General features: G+C 49.7%; 1 protein-coding gene across 1 annotated transcript; it reads left to right on the forward strand.

Annotated features, from left to right (window-relative positions):
* Positions 1-216: 216 nt before the first annotated feature.
* Positions 217-15622, forward strand: CSRNP1 (cysteine and serine rich nuclear protein 1). Its single transcript, XM_032098356.1, has 5 exons — positions 217-305; positions 7177-7372; positions 9700-9959; positions 10440-10736; positions 11752-15622. The coding sequence occupies exons 2-5, from the start codon at positions 7201-7203 to the stop codon at positions 12733-12735; spliced, it is 1713 nt and encodes a 570-aa protein (XP_031954247.1). The 5' UTR covers positions 217-305; positions 7177-7200; the 3' UTR covers positions 12736-15622.
* Positions 15623-22027: the final 6405 nt, after the last annotated feature.

The raw sequence follows: 22027 nt of genomic DNA on the forward strand, positions 1-22027 counted from the left end.
GGTGCGGGGCGGTGCGGGGCGGTACGGGGCGGTGCGGGGCGGTGCGGGGCGGTGCGGGGCGATGCGGGGCGGTGCCTCCCGCCGCTCCTGACTCAGCGCCCCGCCCGGCGGGGGCAGGAAGCCGGGCGGGCCGGCCGGCCCCGCTCCTGTCACCGCCTGCGTCAGAGCCCGGAGTTTTCCACTGACGGAAAAGGGCAGCGCGGGGCGGCGCAGCCCGGCCCGGCCCCGGCAGCGGAGCGGGAGGCGCCGCGCCAGGCACCGCCGCTGCAGCCGGAGCCGCCGCGCCGACACCGCCGCCGCCGCAGGTAGGGACCGCCGCGGACAGCCGGGATGGGGATGGGGATGGGGATGCGGGGGAGACGGCGTGGGAGGCGAGCGGGAGGCTCGCGTTTCACCACCGGGGGTTGCGACTGCGGAGTCCGGTCGGTGCCTGCCCGGCGCGGGGTTCGGCTGTCGAGAGCCGGCTCGGAGCCGTCCCGCCGGCCGGGGGTCGCTGCCGGTGCCCGCCGCCCGTTCCCGGCGGTCGCGCCGCCCCGGCGCCGTCTGGCCGCGCTGCTCCCGCCCGCGGGCGAGCGGAGCCCGGCGGGGCTGCGGCTGGGGCTGAGCCGCCGGGAAGCTCCGGGACCCTCCGGGGCAGCGGGACGGCGTTCCTTGGGGGAACGGGTGGGGGTTTGTTGCGCCCCCGACACACCCCCCCGCACTTTCCCGTCGGCTGTGCTGTACAGAGACCCGAACACCTTTATAATATTTATTAGGAGTAGCGCAGAGTTCCCCTCTCACCCCCGCCCCGGTAAGTCCAGGCTCCGCTCCATCCCCACCGCCGCGGTTCCAATTTTTTGATGTTGAGAGAAAGGTTGGGGGGGCGGGGGGAGCCTTGCCGGCTCGCTCTTCCCCAAATCCGCCCGGCTGGGGATGCTTTCCCGTCGCTACAGCAACACCTACCGACGGGCGCACGGAGGGACCGACGGGCGGACAGACGGAGCGGGGCACCCCCCACATCCCCCGCCTCCCGAAATAAAACATCGCGGCTTTTACAGCCCACCTGAAAAAAAGGAGAAAAAATAAAAAACGATACCCCCGCCCCCAACTTCTAAGTTCTCTCAGGTTTCTATAATTTTTTTTGCCTGCGCCCCCCACTCCCTCCTCTACCCCCGGCATCCTCAAAAGTGTCTGTCACCTCCGAGTTACATAATGTCGCTGTAGGAAGAGGCTGACACACAGGGACAGCCCTTTCCTAAAGCAGCTCAGCCTTACTAACGCCTGGAATGCCAACGCCTGGGTGGGATGGATGGAGAGAAAAGCCTCACGGCCGTTTACAAAACTCGAAGTCACAGAATGAGGAAATCCTTAAGGTTGGAAAAACCCTCTAAGATCCCCGAGTCCAACCCTTAACCAAGCACTGCGAGGTTAAGTCTTGTCATTTGTTACCATGAATTGATGTCCAATTATTATTTTAGTTTATTACTTTATTTTTTCATGAAAATTATTTTAATTTTCTCTGCTGAGCAGTTTGCTGATACAGCCCGTCAAGGTGTGTGTGTGGGGTGGGGGGCGGGGTTATTTTCAGGATGGTTGGGTTTGCTCTCCTCCCGGAGAGACTCCGCAGCTCCCGGCAAAGCCTTTAATAATTCAGCACAGGAAATGCGTGCGTATATATAGCAGGGAAGGTAACGCACAGCGTGTACCTACAGGAGGACAAATATGGAAACCTGGTGTGAATTATTCATGAGGTGTGATCAAATAGAGGATTTTCCTAGACAAAGCACATTTCGCTGTTTTCCTGTTTGTTAGAGCACAATCTGCGCTGAGTACATCCGAACCTCCTTTCATTTTGGGCCGTGTCAGATAACCTTTAATGCATTTGCTAAAATTTCTTACTTACCTTTCAAGCTGTCAGCAAGAAGTAAGGGCTTGGTACAAAAACCTGACAAGCCTTTTTTGTTGTTTTTTTTTTCTTTGTGGCCTTCCAGATATTAGGAGATGGGTAAACACTTCTGCTGCTCTTTCCGGGGAAGGTGTTCTGCCTGTTCAGTCTCTGACAGGAGAATAAACTCGTGGTGCTACAGGCTGATTCATGCTCCCACTCCACAGCACGACGTACTTTGGGTTTTGCTGTTGCATAGTAGGCAGAGGCTATTTTTAACCAGAGCAAGGTTATGAAACCTTAGACCCAGCTGGGTGAAAATAATCTGGTCTGAACTGGAAAGCACAGCTTTATGTGGCTGGGAACACGCGTGGGACTGTCCCCTGGAGGGTCCTGGTGGGATGATCCCGCTCCCCTTGGCTCCAGTCAGCCCCGAAATTGGGAAGTGTTGTCATCAGGGGGCTGTCACGGAGGCACAGGGGAAACCACTTAAGTAAATATGCAAAGAATTAAAATAGTTAAATGATCGAGCAATGAATCAGTGCCGATAGTGTGGTTATAATTAAATAACCCAGAGGTGTTACTGGGATCATCACTGCTGTTAGACATCAGATTTCTGGGATAGCTGAGCGGGAAGCTCAGCTCCGCAGCGCTTTTTGGTGATTCTCACAGCGAGGTCTCTTTACCCACAATAAACGGCAGCGTGCAAACAAACACCAACCCCAGCAACTCCCCCAGCTCTGCTCCACGAGCTGCCTTCGGAGCCGTACCTGGCTAAAATATGCAGTGGTGTTTTTTAAACTAATATTTACTCCTGCTAGACCTGCACAGCCACTGCAGCTCTGGGGGAGGGAGCGGGAGCCGCTCTGACTCACAGTCCTTAACTTGCTCCCAGCACCCGAGCCCTCGTCCCGGTGTGCTGGGAAGAGTCCACCTTGGTGTCCTGGGATGAGGCCACTTTGTCTTGCTGCAGGCAGGCAGCTGAGCTTTAAAGTCAGCAAACCAGCTCAAAAAGTCACTGGAAAACAAATACTTCTAGTGCATTGTGCTGAGTATTGGGGGTTCAGAGGTATTGTTGTTTTCTTGATGTTCCCCAAGTCAGTTGGCAAAAGAAACTTTGCTTTCAATAACTCATGCACAGATTTGGGAGCCTTCCATTCTTTAGGATGCTCCACCGACAGAACCCCAAAATTTGAAATATTCTTGCTCCTGGGTGTTCTCCTGCGATACCATGGGAATTGTGGCACAAGCAAAAGGCAGCTGCTGGACTCGCCGTGAGGAGTTTCCTTTGCTTTGCTTGCACTGCTGCGATCGCCTGACACTTCAAAGCACATCTACAGCCCCAAAATACAACACTGAAACATCTTCTCCTCGTAATTCTGCCCAGAGCCATGATGCCTCTTTGTGCAGTCTCCTGGAGACTGGACACTGGTAGGGACTTTTAGTTGCCTTCCTCTGCACTTGGCTAAACAAATGCCAAACCTTCTTAAATCTAAATTACTCGAAATATTTACTGTTGAGACGTCGTCCAAGAGGAGGATAGTTAAAACATTAATTCCTTGCATTCCAGTGTGTTAGGGCTTTGCCCTGTGACTTGCTGGGTGCCAGAAATGGGACTTTGCAGATCTGATTCCCTTCCCCCCAACTAGACTGCCCCCCATCGCCCCCCCCCCCCCCCCCAAACTTTAATGCTTTAAAAAAAAAAAAAAGGAGGGAGAGAGAAAGAAAGGAATGCACATCTGGGCTAAATATTTGTTAGAAAGTATTCCCAGGATAGTGGGAGTTCTGGTGCCAGAGAGGAATTCCTGCGGGTTTGATCCATTGCATTATGTACTTGTTCCAAAAGCTGTTTTCAGTAAAATAGATGAGTAAGAAGTTTTAGCCAAGAACAGAATGTCTTTTTTGGCAACTGAAAGGAAGATAGGATTATTTTATTTCAGGTTATGTAAAAAAGAGAAGGAGAAGATGGTAAAATCCTGCACTCGGTGGTACCTGCAGAGATTTGCAGTGGCAAGCTCAGATGTAGATATTTATTTTTTCCATGCTGCTGTGGACATTTTTGTGACTTGCTTGTAAGACACCACTGTGGGTTTAAGGTCCCTTGCAAAATTACTGCAATTAAAATATCCTCATTGTGTCTGGGCTTTTTTGGCTGAGTGGCCAGTGGCCTCAGTGACATGGCTTTAAAGGCAGCATCCAAATTGCTGGTGTGAATTCTGTCCCCACGTGCCAGGGAGAGGAGGGGAGCAGAGGATCATCCTGGCTTTGACAGTAACATGTCCATCTGGAGGATTTTTTGGGGTAGGGTAGATGCCTACATCGATGGGTGCAGCTCCACTACATCGCTCCTGAGAAGGATTTGAAAACGTGACTTGGAAAACATCACAGCCATAAATCAGCAATGAGGGGGAAGGTGTAACAGTGGAAAATTAATATATTTTGGCTGGTGGGCAGCAGGTTCACCAGCTTTTTCCCATTAGCTGGGATTCCTGTTTGCACAACACCTACTTGGCATCAACAAAACAATAGGTGTCTTGAAGAAGACAGCATGCCAAAAGTGGGGTTTTTCCCTATTCATTTGGCTCATTCTCATAGATGGGGAGCTGCACACACCTCCCTTCATCCTCCTGGCTGATGACAGTATTTAAAAAATAAATAAATAGAATTGCACCATCTTATGCACAGCTTGCCTTGGCTCCAGCTTGGTGTTTGTGTAGCTTGGTTCGCTGGCTGGAGGAGAGTGCTCTGGTTTTCCCTGTGGGGTGGTTTGGGGGGATGTGGTGCAGCCCCTGATGGGCTCTTGGGTTGGCAGGTGACCTGAGCATCAGGGCTGCTGCATCTTTGGTCCAGGCCTGGGAGTTAACCCTGTCTCAGCAGCATGACCTTGGCTGCTCCAGCACCCTCCGGTGTCTCCCACGAGACTTGGATGTGGTCAGCATCGCATCTCTGAGGGCATTTGCTGTTGGACATGTGTCCTACAGGCATTTTGGGGAGCTGGTGCCTCCCTCCCTTGGCTATAGTAGCATCCCTCACTGTCATCCCTCATTGTCCTTTGGAGCATTCTCTCTGCAGCAGGAACTGATGCTCTTTCAAGCTACACAAGTGGGATTTTTTTTGCCGAGTTTTTGCCTGTTCCAGGTGGGCAGTGGGGTCTGCAAACCTCTGGCTGCAGCCCAGGCTTTGATTCAGACCCCTGCCGTGGATTTGGAGAGTTTCTTTGCTCCTGGTTGTTTCTTAAAGCAAATGTGAGACAGAACAAGAGGCACATGCACAAAAATAATACAAATCAAAGGTTTGTTATTTGCTGTTTTGTGGCTGCCTGTGAGCTCAGCTTTGCTGTGGAGCAGGCAGGAAAGGGGTTAATCCAGGTGTCGGGTAGGACATGTGCTGCTGGGGCTGGACACTGGCCAAATCCACCTTCTCTGCATCTATTTTGGATTAAGGCCAAAAAAACAACAACCCCTCTGTGGCAAAACCACCTGCAGCTCCAGGTCTGCTGAGGAGGAGGAGGAGGGATGGAGGGATCACTTCTCCCCAGCTTCAGGGGACCATGGGGGACATACTGGCTCTGTAAGTAAGCCTTGCAGAGAATGATTAACTTCTTCAGGCCAGGGAAGTGCTTCATCCAGGGACTTTTTTGACCTTTTGGGTGACTATTGTCTCCTGGGAAGCTGGTGGTAAACATAATTAAGGGAGGGTTGGTGCAGGGCTTGGAAGGAACTGTGTGTGCTCCTGTCCTGCAACGTGATACTGCTCAGTGCTGTCGGGACACTGAAAATCCCATCGTGGGGAGGCTCTGAAACTGGTGTGGTGTCTGTGCTGCCTCCTCAGGGCTGTCAGAATGGCAGGTTTAGTGGTTTTTTGTTGTTTTTTTTTTTTCTTTTTCAGAGGCTTTAATTAACTTCAGACATGCAAAGCGGAGTGAGAAAGTGTTTGGTTTGCAAAGAATGAATTTGGCCGGTGGAGAAGTTTCATGTGGTGGGAGGGGATGTGGACTGGGTGTCTGGCACCCCTGTATCTGCACTGTCACCGTTCCAGGGCTGTCTACTGTCCCACCACTATCCAAATTGTAGAGATGCTTTAGCTTTTGTGTATTATGGGGTGGCTGGAGCTCTCCCCTCCTTGCTGGGAGGAATTCCTGGGCTGGGGCTGAATCTCTCCCATCATGGTTGTGCCTTACAGCCTGGTGGGATGGGGCCAGAGCAAGTCACCCCTCTGGCTGCAGCCTGGCTCTCGGCTCTGGGGATGGCTCACTGGCTCCAAAATAAGCTGGCAGTGGCTTCTGCAGGAGCAGGGGCAGCTGGGGTGGTGCTGTCAGGGTCTAAAAGGGGGAATGATCTGTCATCAGTGCAGGAGCATCCCAGGTTGGGTGGGTGCTGCTACCCATTAGAACCATAGAATATCTTAAGTTGAAGGGAGCCACAAAGATCATCAAGTCCCAACTCCTGGCCCTGCACAGGACCACCCCAAGAATCCCACCCTGTGCCTGAGACTGTTGTCCAAACCTACTGTGGGCAAAGTCTGTAGCTTTTGTGGGGTTTTTTTTGTCCTCTGAATTTGCACAAACTTTATAAAAGCGAAGTTTAAAAGATGCAACGCAGTTATTTTTGGCTTTTCTTTTATTTTTTTCCCTTTAAGATGAGCAGGGGCAAAGCATGCAGGAAATTTAGGAATCGAGGCAAGTACAGAGCGCCTTTGTTTTTAATTAGCTGCGTTGTTTTTAATTGCTACTATGCTTGATACATAACCCAGCCTAAACAAGAATAGCTTATTGAATGGGGGACTGACTATGAAAGGCACCGTGAGGAGAAGGGCTGTTCTTCACAGTTGATATATTTGTATTTCAGTGCTTCATTTAATAAGTCTGTTTCCCCGGGGGGCTGTAGCAAGTAAATCATGCCAACAGATTGTTTTCTGCAAACCGGCTTATTTTTGTAATTAGCAAGACGTTAAAGCTGTAACTGCATAGAAAGCGATCTGGGTGAGGAGTGAGCATAAAAGAATTAGTAAGCAAAATGTAATACTTACTGTTTGATAACATTTGTGTTGATTGAATTGGTTTCTGGACAGTTTGTTGTCTGGGATGGTCATTTTCTTTCTGCAGTGTTGTCAAATGGGAGAGAAATTCACAGGTGTGCACAGGGAGTGTAGTAAGGGGAGGTGTTTTAGGGGAGCACTTTTTGGGGATCACATCTGCACGGCCAGGTGGATCTGATGGGGAAGCCTTGCTGGGGGTTACAGCTGTCCTGCTCATCACTGGAAACTGCCAGTATTTCCCTGGCTTCATTTTGCTTTTCTCCTTTGTTTTCCAGTTATATGACAAAAACGGCGTCACCATGAGCGGAGTATTGAAAAGGAAGTACGAAGAGCTGGGGGATGACAGCACCTACTGCTCCTCCTCCTCCTGTTCCCCCCTCTCCTCCTCAGCATCCTCAGGCTGGGACACTGATGAGGAGAATTCCCGTGGGGAGCCCAAGCCCAGCTCTGCCTTAACGTCCAGCTTCACCCGTGAGTACCTCTGGCTTTCCCAGGATCAGCCATGCCTCTGCTTGGTTTATTTATAGGGTGTTGGTGGGTCGTGACCACACAGAGACCGTCTTGGAGCACACCCTTATGGGTAGAAGTGGCTGTGATGCCAGCTACCTGTCATGACACCAATTTATAATCATCCAGCCTCCCCACAGTGGTCTTCCTCAGCCCTTCCTTCCAGTATTTATTATTCCTTTAGAATGTTTTTGCTGAAGTCTGGGTTTCCAGGCATGGAAACCCAAGGACTTGGGTGTGCAGAGGCATGTGGGTGCCTCCAAGCCCCTGCTGCAGGACCATCCCACCAACCCTCAATTCCCTGTCAAGCTGTTTCACAGGAAAAAAACTAATCAGACAGCGAAGGCCCGTAATGCTGGTTTTTAAAAATGATTAACCAGTAGCGTAATTACCATTTCAGAACTTGTTTCCTACGTGAATTTGGTACTTTGCCAAAGAACATGACACGTTTGACATTGCCTCCGCTGCTAGTACAGATAAAAGCTATTTTGTTTTCCCAGCAATATAAGTTTTGAGAGCTTTTAGGAAAACACACAGAAGGCAGTGTTGTAAAGCCCTTTATCTGCCATGTGAAGAGAAAAATAAAAAGTACAATAGAGGAACATCTTCATGGAGGAGAAATAGTCCAACCTAGTAAATTATACTGAACACCCACTGTATATAGCAGTTAAGGTCCACTTAGCAGACATACACAAACACGCAGCGGTCTGAAAAGGCTTTAGAAGTCTTGTAATAATAAAGAGTCTCATTCTTGCTTGTCTTCCCAGGTTTTGTGACAAAACAATGAACTTTTTGTATTCTCTGGCTCAATTGGAAAAGGGTCAGGAATGGGAAAACAATTTCGGAGGAGGGGTGCAGGGAGAGAGAAGCAAATGCCAAAGTGCAGCAGCTCGGCCAATAGACGATAGTGGTGGTTAACTTGCCTACTGATAAAGAGCTCGTGTTTTAGGAGATTGAGTCAAGGTTATTGTGAAAATGCAACTCACAGTGCAAAGATATGATCAGAGTGACTGCAGGGCCCAGTGTGAACCCCCAGCTATTGAGCAGAAGCTGCTGACACAGCTGGGTGAACACTTTTTTTTCCTTTTTTTTTTTTCACATGAAACCGAAACACTGTATTTTGGCAAGTGAGACCTGTGAAATGTGGGTGCAGTTAACTGTCCAGTCTTGCACTTTCACAGCCCTTGGGGCCCACCGAACCAGCTGAGCCCCTTGGGTTCTTGTAGTCCTTTCCTTGGATCCCACTGTAGGGCTGCCTGTGGCTCTGCCACCAGAGGAGCCAGGCTTGATCCCAGCTCTGCAGCAGTCACCCATCCTTTCTGGGTTATTTTTTTCCATGGAGGCAGCTGAAGCACCCATGCACCAGCAGAGCATGGGACCTGACATACCTCCCCACCACAAATTTGGGTGTAGCTGGCTCTTGTTCCTGCCACACTCACGCAGCTCTGCAACCCAGGGCTGCTGAGCCTCGCTTTCCTTTCTTGGCCAGCCACACTCGTGGAAACTCACTGACTCTGAACCTGCCCTGACTAATTAATCCCCCTCCATCTGCTGCATTTGCACGTGCAGATGTGCTAGGCCAGGTATCTCTGGAGAGGCTCTGCTGTAAATGGTGTGTAGCATGTTTCAGCAGTTTTAAGATAAACCAGAGTCATGTATTGCCATGTTTACCCGGGGATCACCTGCACAAAGATTAACATCTTTGCAGCTGCTCTCAAATGAGTCTCTGGAGATTAAACCATAGATTCAGAGTTCCTCCCAGTGGATGGTGAAAGGAAGTACCAGAAAAAGCAGACATTGGGGCTGTTTTCTGCCCTGCCACAAAAGCTGGAGCCATGCAGCCCTGGAAATGCCAATGCCCCGGCATCCTGGGAGCAGACCAGGGGCTCCTGAGCGTGGGGCAGAGTGGATTTAGAGAGACAGATGTGTAGGATGGCTGGTTGCTTGTTCATTATGCTGTGCCACACGTGAAGAATAAGCAAATGGATGTTCCCTGGGGGAAGTCAAGCGGGAAGGAGAAGCAGCAGCCGCCACGTACGGTGAATCTCATCGGTGACTCCGATGCAGCGGGGCTTGGCTTAGCTTCCTCTCCATCCTCATCCCACCTTTGAAGTGTTAGCTCCTAAAACACCACCAAGCAATGTTGTAGCCCTGTCCCATCGTGTCCCTGTTGAGAGACTTACTTGCAAGTCCCACCTGTTTGTACTATTTCTATTCCATCTGCAGCATGGCAGCACTGACTTCGTGCTTTCTTTTTCTTTTTTTTTTTTTTTTAATTCTCCCCTTTTTAGCCACATCTATCCTGAAGAAATCCAAGCGACTAAAGAAGAACAATGTGGAGTTTGACCGGGTCACTGTGTTTTACTTCCCACGCTGCCAGGGCTTCACGAGTGTGCCTAGCCGTGGGGGCTGTACCCTGGGGATGGTGAGCAAACACAGCTCCTCCCGGCAGTTCACGCTGGCAGAGTTTTCAAAGGAGCAGGAAAACGTCCGTCGGGGCAAACTCGAAGAGAAATTAAAAGAGGAGAAGTTGGAAGCATTGAAATGGAAAGTGAGTAGGAGCGTGGGGCTGGGTTGATGAGGAGCTGGTGGATGTTGTTAGTTAATTGGCCAATTTTTAGTAAGAGCCTCTGAGACTTGGGGGCATCAATCCTTGGCTCTCAGTTTGGGTCTCCAAGAAACACAGGCTCTGGTGGGGAATCTTCATTTAGCTCTCCACCTTTGAAAGGTGATGGAAAGGATGCTGAACATGTTTTTTACTCTTTTGGTAGTAGCTCTCCATTCTGGGATCCACTTGAGAATCCTCTTGGCATCTCCTGAAGTCTTTTCATTTCTCATTTAGATACTTGATATCCCAGGACACAGCTTCAGTCAGGTGTCACATCTCTGTGGGCTCTGACTTAGATACTGATCCTGAGGCTGGCCACCATGGGGTGGAGGTCATTCCTTTCTTGTTTTCCCTGAGCTGGGGGTTCCAATGGCTCTGAGTCCCAAACAAGCCCCTAATGCTTTCTCCATTTTTCGCCCTCAGCTAACCATGAACGGCACGAAGGAGTCCGAAGAGGCCAACCAGCTCACCATCGAGGACATCTCCGACGACGACATCGACGTCAGCAACGTGGACCTGGAGGACGGCTTCTTCCTGCAGCCCTACCCCGCCAAGAAGAGGCGCGCGCTGCTGAAGGCCGTGGGGGTGAAGAAGATCGACAAGGAGGAGAAGCGGGAGCTGCACAACATCCGCCTGTCGCGGGAGGACTGCGGCTGTGACTGCCGCGAGGTCTGCGACCCCGAGACCTGCAGCTGCAGCTTGGCAGGCATTAAATGCCAGGTACTGCCCTCGCCCCTGGGCACGGGGGGATGCCGCGGCTCCAGCTGTGCGTTAGAGCAGGGGGGTGTGAGCAAGTTGGACAAAGTTGGGGCAGCCTGTAAATCCATCTGCTCCTACCTGCGCTTGGAGGCGAGGAGAGATCTTGGAGCATCCCTCAGGCTGCAAGGCAGACTCTGCTCGAAACTGTCCTCTTCCCAAATCACACGTGCAGCCATTCCCACGCTGCCAGAGCCTGCAGTGAGAATGTCCCCGCTCTGCATCCCCACGAGACTCACACCTGCTTGATCTCCTGTTGGAGATGGGCCATGTGGGAATGTCTTCAAGGAAGAGCTTCTTGCTCCTCACACGAGGCTGCGCTTTCTCCCCCTCCTCCAGGTTTTATTTTTAATTCTTTTTTCTTTTGGTGTGTGTCACAAATCCCAGCACGCTCAGGCAAACGTGGGAGTGTCAGCTGAGCGTCAGCCCACAGCGAGCTGTGCAGGCCACCTGCACTGTGGGATAATCCCTCTGTATTCAATTAGTGAGTTATATTTTTCAGGGTATTTTTTGCGAGTGCCTGCCCAGCTGTATTTGGGGAGCCTCAATGCCTATTCTGGGCGCTGCTCGCTCCCTCGGTGCCGTGTTTGGAGGCTGGGGGTGGCGGAGGTGGGTGCACACGGGTGCTCCATGTGTATGTCACAGCCCCCCTCTAGTGGCTGCTGCAGACCAGATAGTGAGATCATTAAACAGCAATAAAGAAAAAACTCACTTTTGCCCCTTTATGTCTCCTTTTGGACCATTATATTTTGCCTTTTTTTTGGAATCTTTTAATTTCCTTCACTTGTACTGAAATCCAACTTTTTATGACACCTCTTCAAAAGAGCAGAGTGTCTCTTTTTGGGTTTTTTTTTTTTTTCCTGCTTTTAAACCCCTCAGCTGCCACTTGGTTTCTCAGGGCAGACGAGTCACGGGCAGTTTTGGTTTTGTGCCACTGGGTTCCATCCTAATCCTCCCCCTCTGCTTCTCCCTGTGCCAGATGGATCACACCTCCTTCCCCTGCGGCTGCACCAAGGACGGCTGTGGCAACACCGAGGGCAGGATCGAGTTCAACCAGGCCCGCGTGCAGACACATTTTATCCACACCATCATGAAGCTGGAGCTGGAGAAGCAGCAGCAGAGCAGCGAGAAGGTAGCGGAAGCTGAGCCCCCGTTCCGGGAGCGGCTCCCGCCGCTGGGATGCGTGGCAGGGAAGGGCTCCTTGGAGGAGCATGCAGTGCCGCTGGCACCTGCCTTCCAGTTCAGCCCCGACCTGGAGGCCCTGGGGGAGAACAGCTGCAGCAGTGACATGACAGACTCCTCCATCTCCTCCCACCCCAGCGAGGACCTGGAGGAGCCCTACGAGAGCCTTCCCTCCGACAAATCCCAGTCAGACGTGGATGACGACGGCTTGGCGCGCATCCTCCACTTCAACGACTCGGATGCCGAGGAGGAGAGCGGGCGTGGCCAGGATGACCTCAGCTGCTTCCACCCCACCGACTTCTTCATTGAGGACCACGGCAGTGAGGCCAAGCCTGTCCCTGGCCACTTGTCCCACCTCTCGGAGTGCCTGGATGAGAATGCCAACCAGGACAGTGGGGGTTTGCTGGAGGATGCAGCCCACGTGAGGTGCGAGGGGCTGTCCTGCTGCGCCTCATCCTCCACTGAGCCCTGCTCCAAGAGCTATGCCGATCTCAGCCTTTCCTCTGATTCCTTGGATTTCTTCCAGTCCTTCTCAGACTATAACTTGGGACCCCTTTACAACTCCTTAAAGGAGTACGAGAACCTGGATAACTTCTCGGCATTACAGTTTCAGTTGCCTAATTTCCCTGGCTTCCCTCAAGCCGGAGATCAGGGCTCCTGTTTCTTGGAGTCCCTCATTGGTTTGTCCGAATCCGTCCCTGAAACCCCAGCCCCTTTCACAGACAATCAACTTTTGGAGGATGCCATCAAGTCATCGCTGATGGAGACAGTGAAAGTGTGAAACACCTGCATGGCTCGGGCAAGGACTGGTGCCAACAGGAAAACAGAGAAACAGTTGGACAGGCAAACTTTCACTGAAAGGATGATGTGTGCTACTCAAATATAAGGAGGAAAAAACAGCAACAGCCCAAGACTTTCTAAGCAAATGAACTATTTTTGGTCTTTATAGAACATGGTCGTTTTGACATACTGCAGCTACAATCAGTTCTCTTGCTGTTTGTGCAAAAATTTCTAAACTTTCATGATGGGGTGGGGAGGGGAGGGAGGGAAACAGACTTTCACCTGAGAATTTCCTTGTGTTTTGTATGAAAAGACCTGTTGAGAAATACTCCTCGCTAACGTTGCCAGTCGTCCATACAGCCCCTTCTAGAAACGTTTCAGTGTTGCAGGAACTTTTTAAGGCAACTTTTTGAAGCTGTATTTATTGTGAAAATTTGTGGTTTGCGTAAGAGTTGACCCGACACACTCTTACGTTTAAATCTGACGAGGTTTACAGAAGAGATCCATACACTATATACATGATCATTCTTCATCTATTTATTGCAAGTTCCAGAATTTAACTAGCCACTGAAGCTTGAACTAGCATGAAACCTTATTTAAATTGGTAATACCTCAGATGTATTATGTGTACAATCATATTTTTTTGCATAATATATCTGTATTTATTTATTTTCTACCTGTAGTACGTGAATAGCACTGTGGTTTGTCGATGACCTGGAAGGGCAATAAGGTCTTCAAGAGGAAGATGACCCTGGTTTTTCTGAGTCTGAATAATGTTGGCTGTTTGGTCTTCACTTTACATTTCTAAAAACACTGAACAGAAGTGGGTGGGAGGGGAGGGATGAGGGAAGAGTTCATGCAACATCCCTTGGTTTCTCCCGGCCTTGTAGCAGACATGAGAATGGTGTCTGGTCTGCCTAATACCACTGTGGAGAGCAAAACAAGCAAAACCTTCAACTATTTAAGAAATGACATGAACTAGCTCGAAACAAAACCCAACCCCTTTTCTTGTAAATTATTTTATAATTTATTTAATTTCGTAAGGATTTGGCCATGAGATCTTTCCCCATCAGTTATGGTGCCTGAATATGCAGAGGAACTGTCAGCAGCAGTGGGGAGGTGTAACCATAAGGACCTGGGCAGCCCTTGCAAGGGGCTTTGGGAGAGCAAAGCCAAAACAACAACGCTGTGCTCAAGCTCCTCAGCAAGTGCTCCTTAGGACTCCCCAGAATCTAGTGGGTCACACTGATTGTGCTATTTTTTTACATAGGTGAATCGGGTAATTCAAGCAAAACAGTTGGATATGAATTTTATTGGGTTATTTATTCTGTGAGTACAGTTTTTGAGGGAAGAAACAGCAACACCTGAAGACCAAGCTGAAAAACTGAAGGCTTTTGGTTTTTAAAATGAGATAAATCATCGTGTTTTAGGAAGGATACTGGAGGCTGCCTTGGCCTTTTGCTATTTAAGTCAGTCTGAGAACATGACACTATTTGGCCATGAGATGTAACTGGACAAAAAATCTGAGCATCAGTGATACACTAAGTGCCTACACCAGCGGTATGGAAAAAGCTAAACGGATTCAAAACCTGCCGGCTTTAAAGTCCCCCTTGGAAAATTTGGTGATGGGAGTGATTCCCGGCATTACCAGCACAGGAGGAGGAGACAGTTCTGGTGTCCCAGCCCTGCTGCCCTGGGAGCAGCTGGAGGGAACTTCTGGGGGTGCAGAGACACACAGACAAAGGGGAACAACCCCAAAACACAGATCTGAGGATTTTTCTATTGGCTGAACTGTTTCTATCCCCGACCACAGGGATGGTGCTCTTGGATACCTGCTCATCGACAGGTGCCTCACTGCAAACCTGCCAGCAATTTAGGAAATTTCTGGCGTACGAAACATGGGTTGCTTGGGGTTTTTTAAATCCTTCTTGTTGCTATTTAATTGTACATCTTCTCTGGTATTGAGCCGGTCAACTTGGAAGTGGAGCTGACCCCCCACGGCCACGAGTGAGTCCTGAGCCCGCGCTCGCCGCCGCTTCCTCCCGCAAGGCATCGCCCCTGGGGCAGGAGGGCGACTGTAGGAATACTACTGGCAGATGGAGGATTTCCTGGATATATCTATTATTATTATTGTTATTATTATTATTATTTTTATTATTATTATTGTTATTTTGTTGTTGTTGTCATTGTTTCTTCAGACTGAAAAATCCCTCTTTCAATTATCTCCTAGGTGGTAGTTCCTTATCCTTCAGACTGCATCAAAAAATACTGACAGTTGAAAGTCTGGTACCATTCTGTATTTATTGGCACTAATATATTTTGTAACATTCCTAAGTTTCTCTGCATATGTATATTTATATATATAAAATATATGCCTATATTTTATATATATATATATACACACACTTTTTTTTAATGAATGATTGGGATTGACTCCTGCCTTTGTGGATTTTTTTTTTCAATAATTTATTCTTTTTATTTGTGTTGGTGCCAAAAAGAAAAAAAAAAGATTTTTTTTCTCTTTTTTTTTTTTCCCCAGGGCACTGAATTGTAAATATATAATTTTTTTTTCTTCTCGGTATCTGTGTAAAAAGTTGCCTGTTAAACAGTTTTAAAACTGGGTATTTATTGACACAATCTGTAATTATCTAATGTATTGGTTGAAACGCTTTGGTTTCAACACAGCTTTATTTTAGCTTTCTTTGTGTATATATTGTGATTATGTTGCTTAAAGGTACAAGTTAAAAAAAATGCTTTATTTTTACCTTATCCATTTGCATTTGTTTATAAAAAAAAGCATATTTGTCTACAGCTGCTGTCTCTCATTTCATCAAAGCAATATGAAGAAATTTCCATTACACTTTCAATAAAAGAATTTTGTTTGAATATGGCAGTGTCTTCTCCCATGTCCTTTGCTGACACAATAACCTTTTCTCTTTTCCCTAAATAAAGTAAAAATCAGTGCATGGGATGTGGTGTTCCCAAACTTTTTGGGCTTGTGGATGGTGGCGGCTTGTCTCTAAGGGATGATGGAATAGACAACAGCCATGGCAGCATCCACATCACCAAGGAGAAATCTTGGGAAACCTTGGAAACCACTCTCCCTTATGGGTTACAAACCATTTCTCATTGCCCCATGAGACCCCTGGGACCTGGAAGGATGCAGCTGGACAGAAGCATCACCATGGTCCTGTGCCCCCGGGGAAAAACAGAGAAAATACTCCTGGTCATGGCAACAGCACAGAGAGACGAGGGGAGGATGTGAAGCAGCCCATGGTACAAAGGAAAAAGGATTTTAATAAATCCCAGGAATCTAGATGGGGAAAAGTGCACCTTTCCCATGGGTTTGTGGCTGTCAGCACAGGCATAAATCATAACCACTACCATTGACCTGAAAACAAGGGAAATTGGCCAAAGAATGCCATTGTCTAGTTTTCCATTGGGAATCCATTTTTAAAGGTTGCCATCTGCCCCCAGAGCAGAGAAGCTCAATTAATTGAATGAACTATTTGTTACAAATTATTTACTGAGCTGTAAAAGCAGAAATACTGAAAAGAGGCTCATCCATGGAGGCTGTGCAACACGCGGTGAAGCCCAGGCTGTTTACCCACCCAGAAGGATGTTTGGTTATGGGTTGTTGTTTTTTTTTTTCTTTTATGGGGTTTATGTCTATAGTTCCCTCTTAAATTAACTATTTTCTGATTGGGAGAGGAATAGTCCCCATCATACAGCTCCAGCTGCAGCACTGGTGAAATTTTGGCTCACAGTGATGACGTTGTGGCACGCCCTGGCACGAGGCATCATCACCAGACCCATCACCCGCAAGGGACAGTGCTGGAACAGCCCCAAGGTGCTGCATCCCATCAACCAGCCTCTGGCATGGGCATCCCCATGGGGAATCACAGAATCATAGAATGCTTTGGGTTGGAAGGGATTATTTTGAGATCACCTACTTCAGCCCCTCTCCCAATGCCTTTCACTAGACCAGGTTGCTCTGAGCCTCATCCAGCATGGCAGTGAACACTTCCAGGGATGGGGCATTCACAGCTTCTCTAGGAAACCTGTGCCAGGTTAACCCTCACAGTAATTAATTTCCTCCTAATATCTAATGGAAACCTGCCGTCTGTCAGTTTAAAGCCAGCCTCCCTGTTCTATCACTCCGTGACCTTGTCCAAAGTCCCTCTCCAGCTCCTTTAGGCACACTGCTTTGGATGCAGCCCAGGACGCAGTTGGGGCTTTCTGGGTTGCCAGTGCACGTTGCCAGATTGTGTCCAGCCTTTCATCAATCAACACCCCCAAGTCCTACTCCCCAGGGCTGCTCTCGATCCATTCTCCACCAAACCTGTGCTTGGGATTGGGATTGCCCTGACCCAGGTGCAGGACCTTGGGTTTTTTTCCCATCCCATACGAGTGACAGACTAAAACTCACATGGGAACTTGCCAATAATGGACAATTCTGCAGTGCCCTTTCCCTGGGAAAGGCACGTTAACCTCCAGGTCTGAGTTAAAACCTCAGCTCTGGACAACTTCTGCTGAATTCCATGGAAAATGCACGGGGATGGGCAGAGGAAGTGCCAGTTAGAGTGGCAGAGGTCTCGAAGCCAGCACGGATGCACCACCGAGAATGCTTTCATTGCCCCTGCAGAAGACCTGAGACACCCTTGCCCACGGCAGTGTCCCGCTGCTCAGACGCGCTTTACAAACGTGCCCTTTTCCTTCTATCAGCCACACAAGCGACAAAAAAAAAAAAAAGAGATTTCCCCCCAGATCTCCTGCTTCCATGGCAAGCACAAGCCCTCGGCGTGCAGGATCTGGCCCTATGGAAATGCCCTCAGTGCTGCAGAGCCAACACCCCTGCCCTCACCTTGCCCTGCATCTCCTGTGTTGTTTGGTTTGAGGTTTTTTGTTTGGTTTTTCTTTTTTTTTTCCTCTGACGGAGTTAAAGTCCATCCTATCCGTCATTTTATAGCTGTTCCTGATGAGGAAAGTCCTCGGGACTCTCATTCCCGCACGGCGCCAGGTCTGGAGTCACCGAGCCTGGCGTCACAGCCTGTTCCCGTCCCCGGCGGCCCCGGGTCGCCAAATGACTCATCCCTTTTCCGGAGGCAGCTCCGCCACCCGGGGACAAAACGCTTTCTAGTCTGGTGGCTGCACGCACAGCCCGACCCGTGCTGGCACCTCGGAACGAACCGAAAGCGGGCGATGAGTAATGCTGCGCCTCCGGGTGCTGCGAGCAGGGCGGGCGGGGTGGCTGCGTGCAGGGAAAGAAAAAGAAAATAAATGGAAATCAAGAGGGTGGTGAAGCCCTAAGCAAGGTGGGGTGTGCACGGACGGGTTTATCTGGGGTCAGTGAATCACCGATTGCCAGGGATGGGAAGGAGCAGCACTGCCTGGTGCCAAGCGGGGCGGGAGTGCCAGCTGGGTGTCACCGGGCTGGGACAGGTCTGGGTGCATACAGCTGGCTGGTTTCAGCCCTGCCAAGGACGGGGGAAACTGTGGGTTGCAGCTGGTTTAACCCCTTCCAAGGCGCAGCCCTGTAAAAGCAGAGTGGGCAGGGCTTTAAGAGCAGCACCTTGCAGAGGGACCATCTCCAGCCAGCCCAGAAACTCCCCTAGGGCTTCTCTGGCCTCACATTTCAAGGGAAACGTAAGCTCCTCCTGGCACAGAGGCTGTGATAAACTGCTGCTCCCTGGACATGGAGCTGCTAGAGCATGTCCAGAGCAGGCCATGAGGATGCTCTGAGGGCTGGTGCCCCTCTGCTCTGGAGCCAGGCTGGGAGAGCTGGGGGTGTTCACCTGGAGAAGAGAAGGCTCCAGGGAGACCTCAGAGCCCCTTCCAGAGCCTAAAGGTGTTACAAGAGAACTGGAGAGGAACTTGGGACAAAGGCATGGAGTGATGGGACAAGGAGCAATGGCTTTAAAATGAAAAGGGAGAATGGCTTTAAACTGAAAGAGAGGCGGTTTGGATTAGATATCGGAAAGAAATTCTTCCCTGTGACGGTGATGAGATGCTGCCCAGAGCAGTTCTGGATTCCCCATCCCTGGAAGTGTCCAAGGCCAGGTTGGACAGGTTTTGGAGCAACCTGGGATAGTGGAAAGTGGAAAGTGTCCCTGCACATGGCAGGGGATGGGAACTGGATAATCTTTAAGGTCCCTTCCAACCCAGACCAGGAGATGATTCTGTGAGTCTCCTTCACAGCTACGACCATTAGGAATTTTCAGGGTGCTTAATCCACACGTCTCCATCAGCTTGTTTTACCCCGCCCAGCCTGCTGCTGAGTAAATGGCAGTATTGCCATCTACTGGGCAGCTGCCTCCTTCTCCCAGCCTCTCAGCTGGCCAAGTTGCTCCTGGGAAATGCTTGTCCTCCTCTGTGGGACCCGAGGCACCACGTATCTCACAGTATATGAAAGATATCACAGTAAATGAAAACAAAATAAGGCTTAAATGGCCCACTGGGGTTTGGAGGAGAGATGCGGATGTTCTGGGGCTTCACTGGCCTGTCACACACATCCTCAGCTGGATGAAACCATCTCCAGAAGGTAAATGCTCAAAACCCCACCATGGATGCACCTCTATTTCGACTGGGGAAGCTGAGTGAGGACAAAATGCCTGTGCTGGACTTGCCTGACTCCATTACATCAGTAGGTGCATGAAACCCACCAAAACTGGAACATCTGCAACCAGCAGAGCTGAAGTATTCTGTCACAAGCTCAGAGACTGTGAAGACTTTCAGGTCAGCCCAGCTGAGGAGGCTGAAAGACTTGAGATGACCTTGACAGCTGATTCCTTGGGGACCACTTGAGCCACACACTGGGGGTAAGATACTACAGGATGAATAACACAGAAGGTTCTCCCTTCAAAATAAACCTGCTCCCCTGGGATCCCCTGCAAAGGAAACTATTACCTGTTACATTTCCCTGGAAATAAATACTTGGCTACTACTTTGGAGTAAATAGAGATGAAAATTTAATGGTACCTAAGTGCTTTTCATAGTCAAAGCATCCCAAAGTGCTTTCTGGTAATTAAGGCCGAATGGCTGTCAGGAGGCAACAGAGCCCCTTGCAGCCACACTCCCAAATATCCATCATTTCTGCCCGTGAGTGAGCAAGGAATTATTGGTGAAGGAGTGGTACAATTTCAACTGCAGAGATTTTGGGGGTTATTCTGATAAAGGACAGCAGTGCCAGGGTAGGATTTGGATGAGGAAATGTCTGTAACCAGAATATCTCTATGCAGCCATGGTGTGGCTGAGGGCCCTATTGCTGAGCTTAGCTCTGTGTGACTTGGAACTCCTGAGCTCTGTTGTATTTTGGGCCAGCTCAGGTGCTCAAGGCTATGAAGACATCCCCATGGGGGTGGTGAGATGACAAGGGACTCCAGGAGAGCTGTGCCCCTTTGACACAGAAGGATGGGATGGGATGGGATGGGATATAATGGGATGGAATGTTCTCAGACATCCCTAATGGCACAGACCCCTATATCTGACCCGTGCACCCCCTGTTTCACAGCATCTGCAGCCTTACTTCCCAAAATATCTCAAAGTGTTGCAGCCAGCCTTACACCTCACCAGAGCACCCTACACCGGGCAGAGCCAGCCCCCCAGGAGCTATTTCTCCTGTTGCCATGGTTGTCTCCTTTTTCTGCTCTCCACAGGGACGTGGAAAGCACCAGTTTTCCAAAATCTAGTTCATTCCTTGGTTCAGCTTCATCCTCACGACGCAGTGTGTGAGGATGAAGCAGGAAAAGGATGTGGACATTCCCTATGAGCATTATAACACTGTGCCCAGCCGTGTTTTCCCAGTACCACTGGATATTACATTGCTGTTAAACCTATCATGTCCACACAGTAAATCCTGTGGAGTGCTGCATTTTCCACAGGCTTTCCAAGGTGGGCTCCTGGGATCAGAGCTTTGCCCAGCAGTGCTGAGGAACAAGCAGCTCTAGCCAGGCACTTGGATAGTGACAGGGAAATGAGGCACAGGAGAGGCACACATGCCCTGCCCGTGTGCTGCCAGCTCCTGCCTCCCTCTTATCCTCCACAATAAATCATGGCTGAGCAGCACAAGCTGTTCCTGTCAGCAAAACGTGGAAAGAAAACCTTGCTCTTGGCACCAGGGATGTGATAATGACACTGAATTAGAGCTGTACGTCTCCAGCACCTGATTCTCCTGCTCCTTCGGGTACAGCCTGAGGTTTCTCCTCCTGGCTGTCATAGGAACAGGTCCAGTGCTTGCTTATGTGGAGGAAGGATTTAAAGGAGTGATGTCCAGCCTGGATTTGAGGGCAGCTTGTGACTAGAGGTTTCAAGCACCTGATGCCCTGTGGAGACAACTGTGGGCAGAAGCAGGGACAGCCCATCACTGCTGTCACATCAGGGGACAAACGGGGCATGGCTGTGGTGTTTTGGGTTGTGGCAAGGCCCATGCATAATCACTAAATTCCTGGCGTGGTCCCAGTAGCAGCAACATCTCCAGTGATTCCCAGCTTTTCTCAGCCCTGGCCAGCGACAGAGGCTGATGAGAAATTGGGACCCCCTGGGACATCCCCAAATCCTCCCATACAGCAAGCACACAAGGTTAGACCCCCCCAGGCATCAGGCACAGCAACACTTCACTTCTCAGCATCTGAGTAATTCTGGAAGTCGTTCGAGAGGCTCCCTTTAAAAACTGCCATTTCTCAAAGCCTTTGATCAAAGTCCTTTCAATTCCTTCTGAAACGCAAAGGAAAAACTTGAATACAGTCAAGCCAAGATCTCAGGTGCCAGTGTGCTCCTGACACGGGGCTGCTCAGTGCTCTTAGAATGGACATTCCAGGGACAGAGCACACCACACCCAGGCTCTTTCAGAAGTGTCCCTGTCCCTGGCAGTGGGGGCTGGAACTAGATGATAACTTCAAGATTCTTTCCGATCCAAACCATTCTGTGATTCTGTGACATAGCAGCAGAAGTCACAAATGCTCTTAAAAGGAGCAAGAACCATCCAGTAATATTAAGGGGTAGAAAAACTGAGATTGAAGGGTTTTTACTTTGTCAGAAGAGGAGAACTCCCAAACTGCTGAGAACCCAGGAGATACTGCCAAGTGCAGCCTAACAAAGTTGAGAGCCAAAAATACAGCCAGGACTTTGCTCCTTCACAAGCCTTACAGAAAATACCACCGGTTTCATTTTAGTTTGCCATAATAAGGAAGATTTAACAGTTTGCAGAGAAGAGCTCTGGGAAACAGAGGTGAAAAGCAGCTCCAGTGTGTGTCATTGCTTATCTGAGGGTTTGCAAACAAACACGGAGGGCAGAG

The sequence above is a fragment of the Corvus moneduloides genome, chromosome 1 (assembly GCF_009650955.1).
Source record: "Corvus moneduloides isolate bCorMon1 chromosome 1, bCorMon1.pri, whole genome shotgun sequence".
NCBI lineage: Eukaryota > Metazoa > Chordata > Aves > Passeriformes > Corvidae > Corvus > Corvus moneduloides.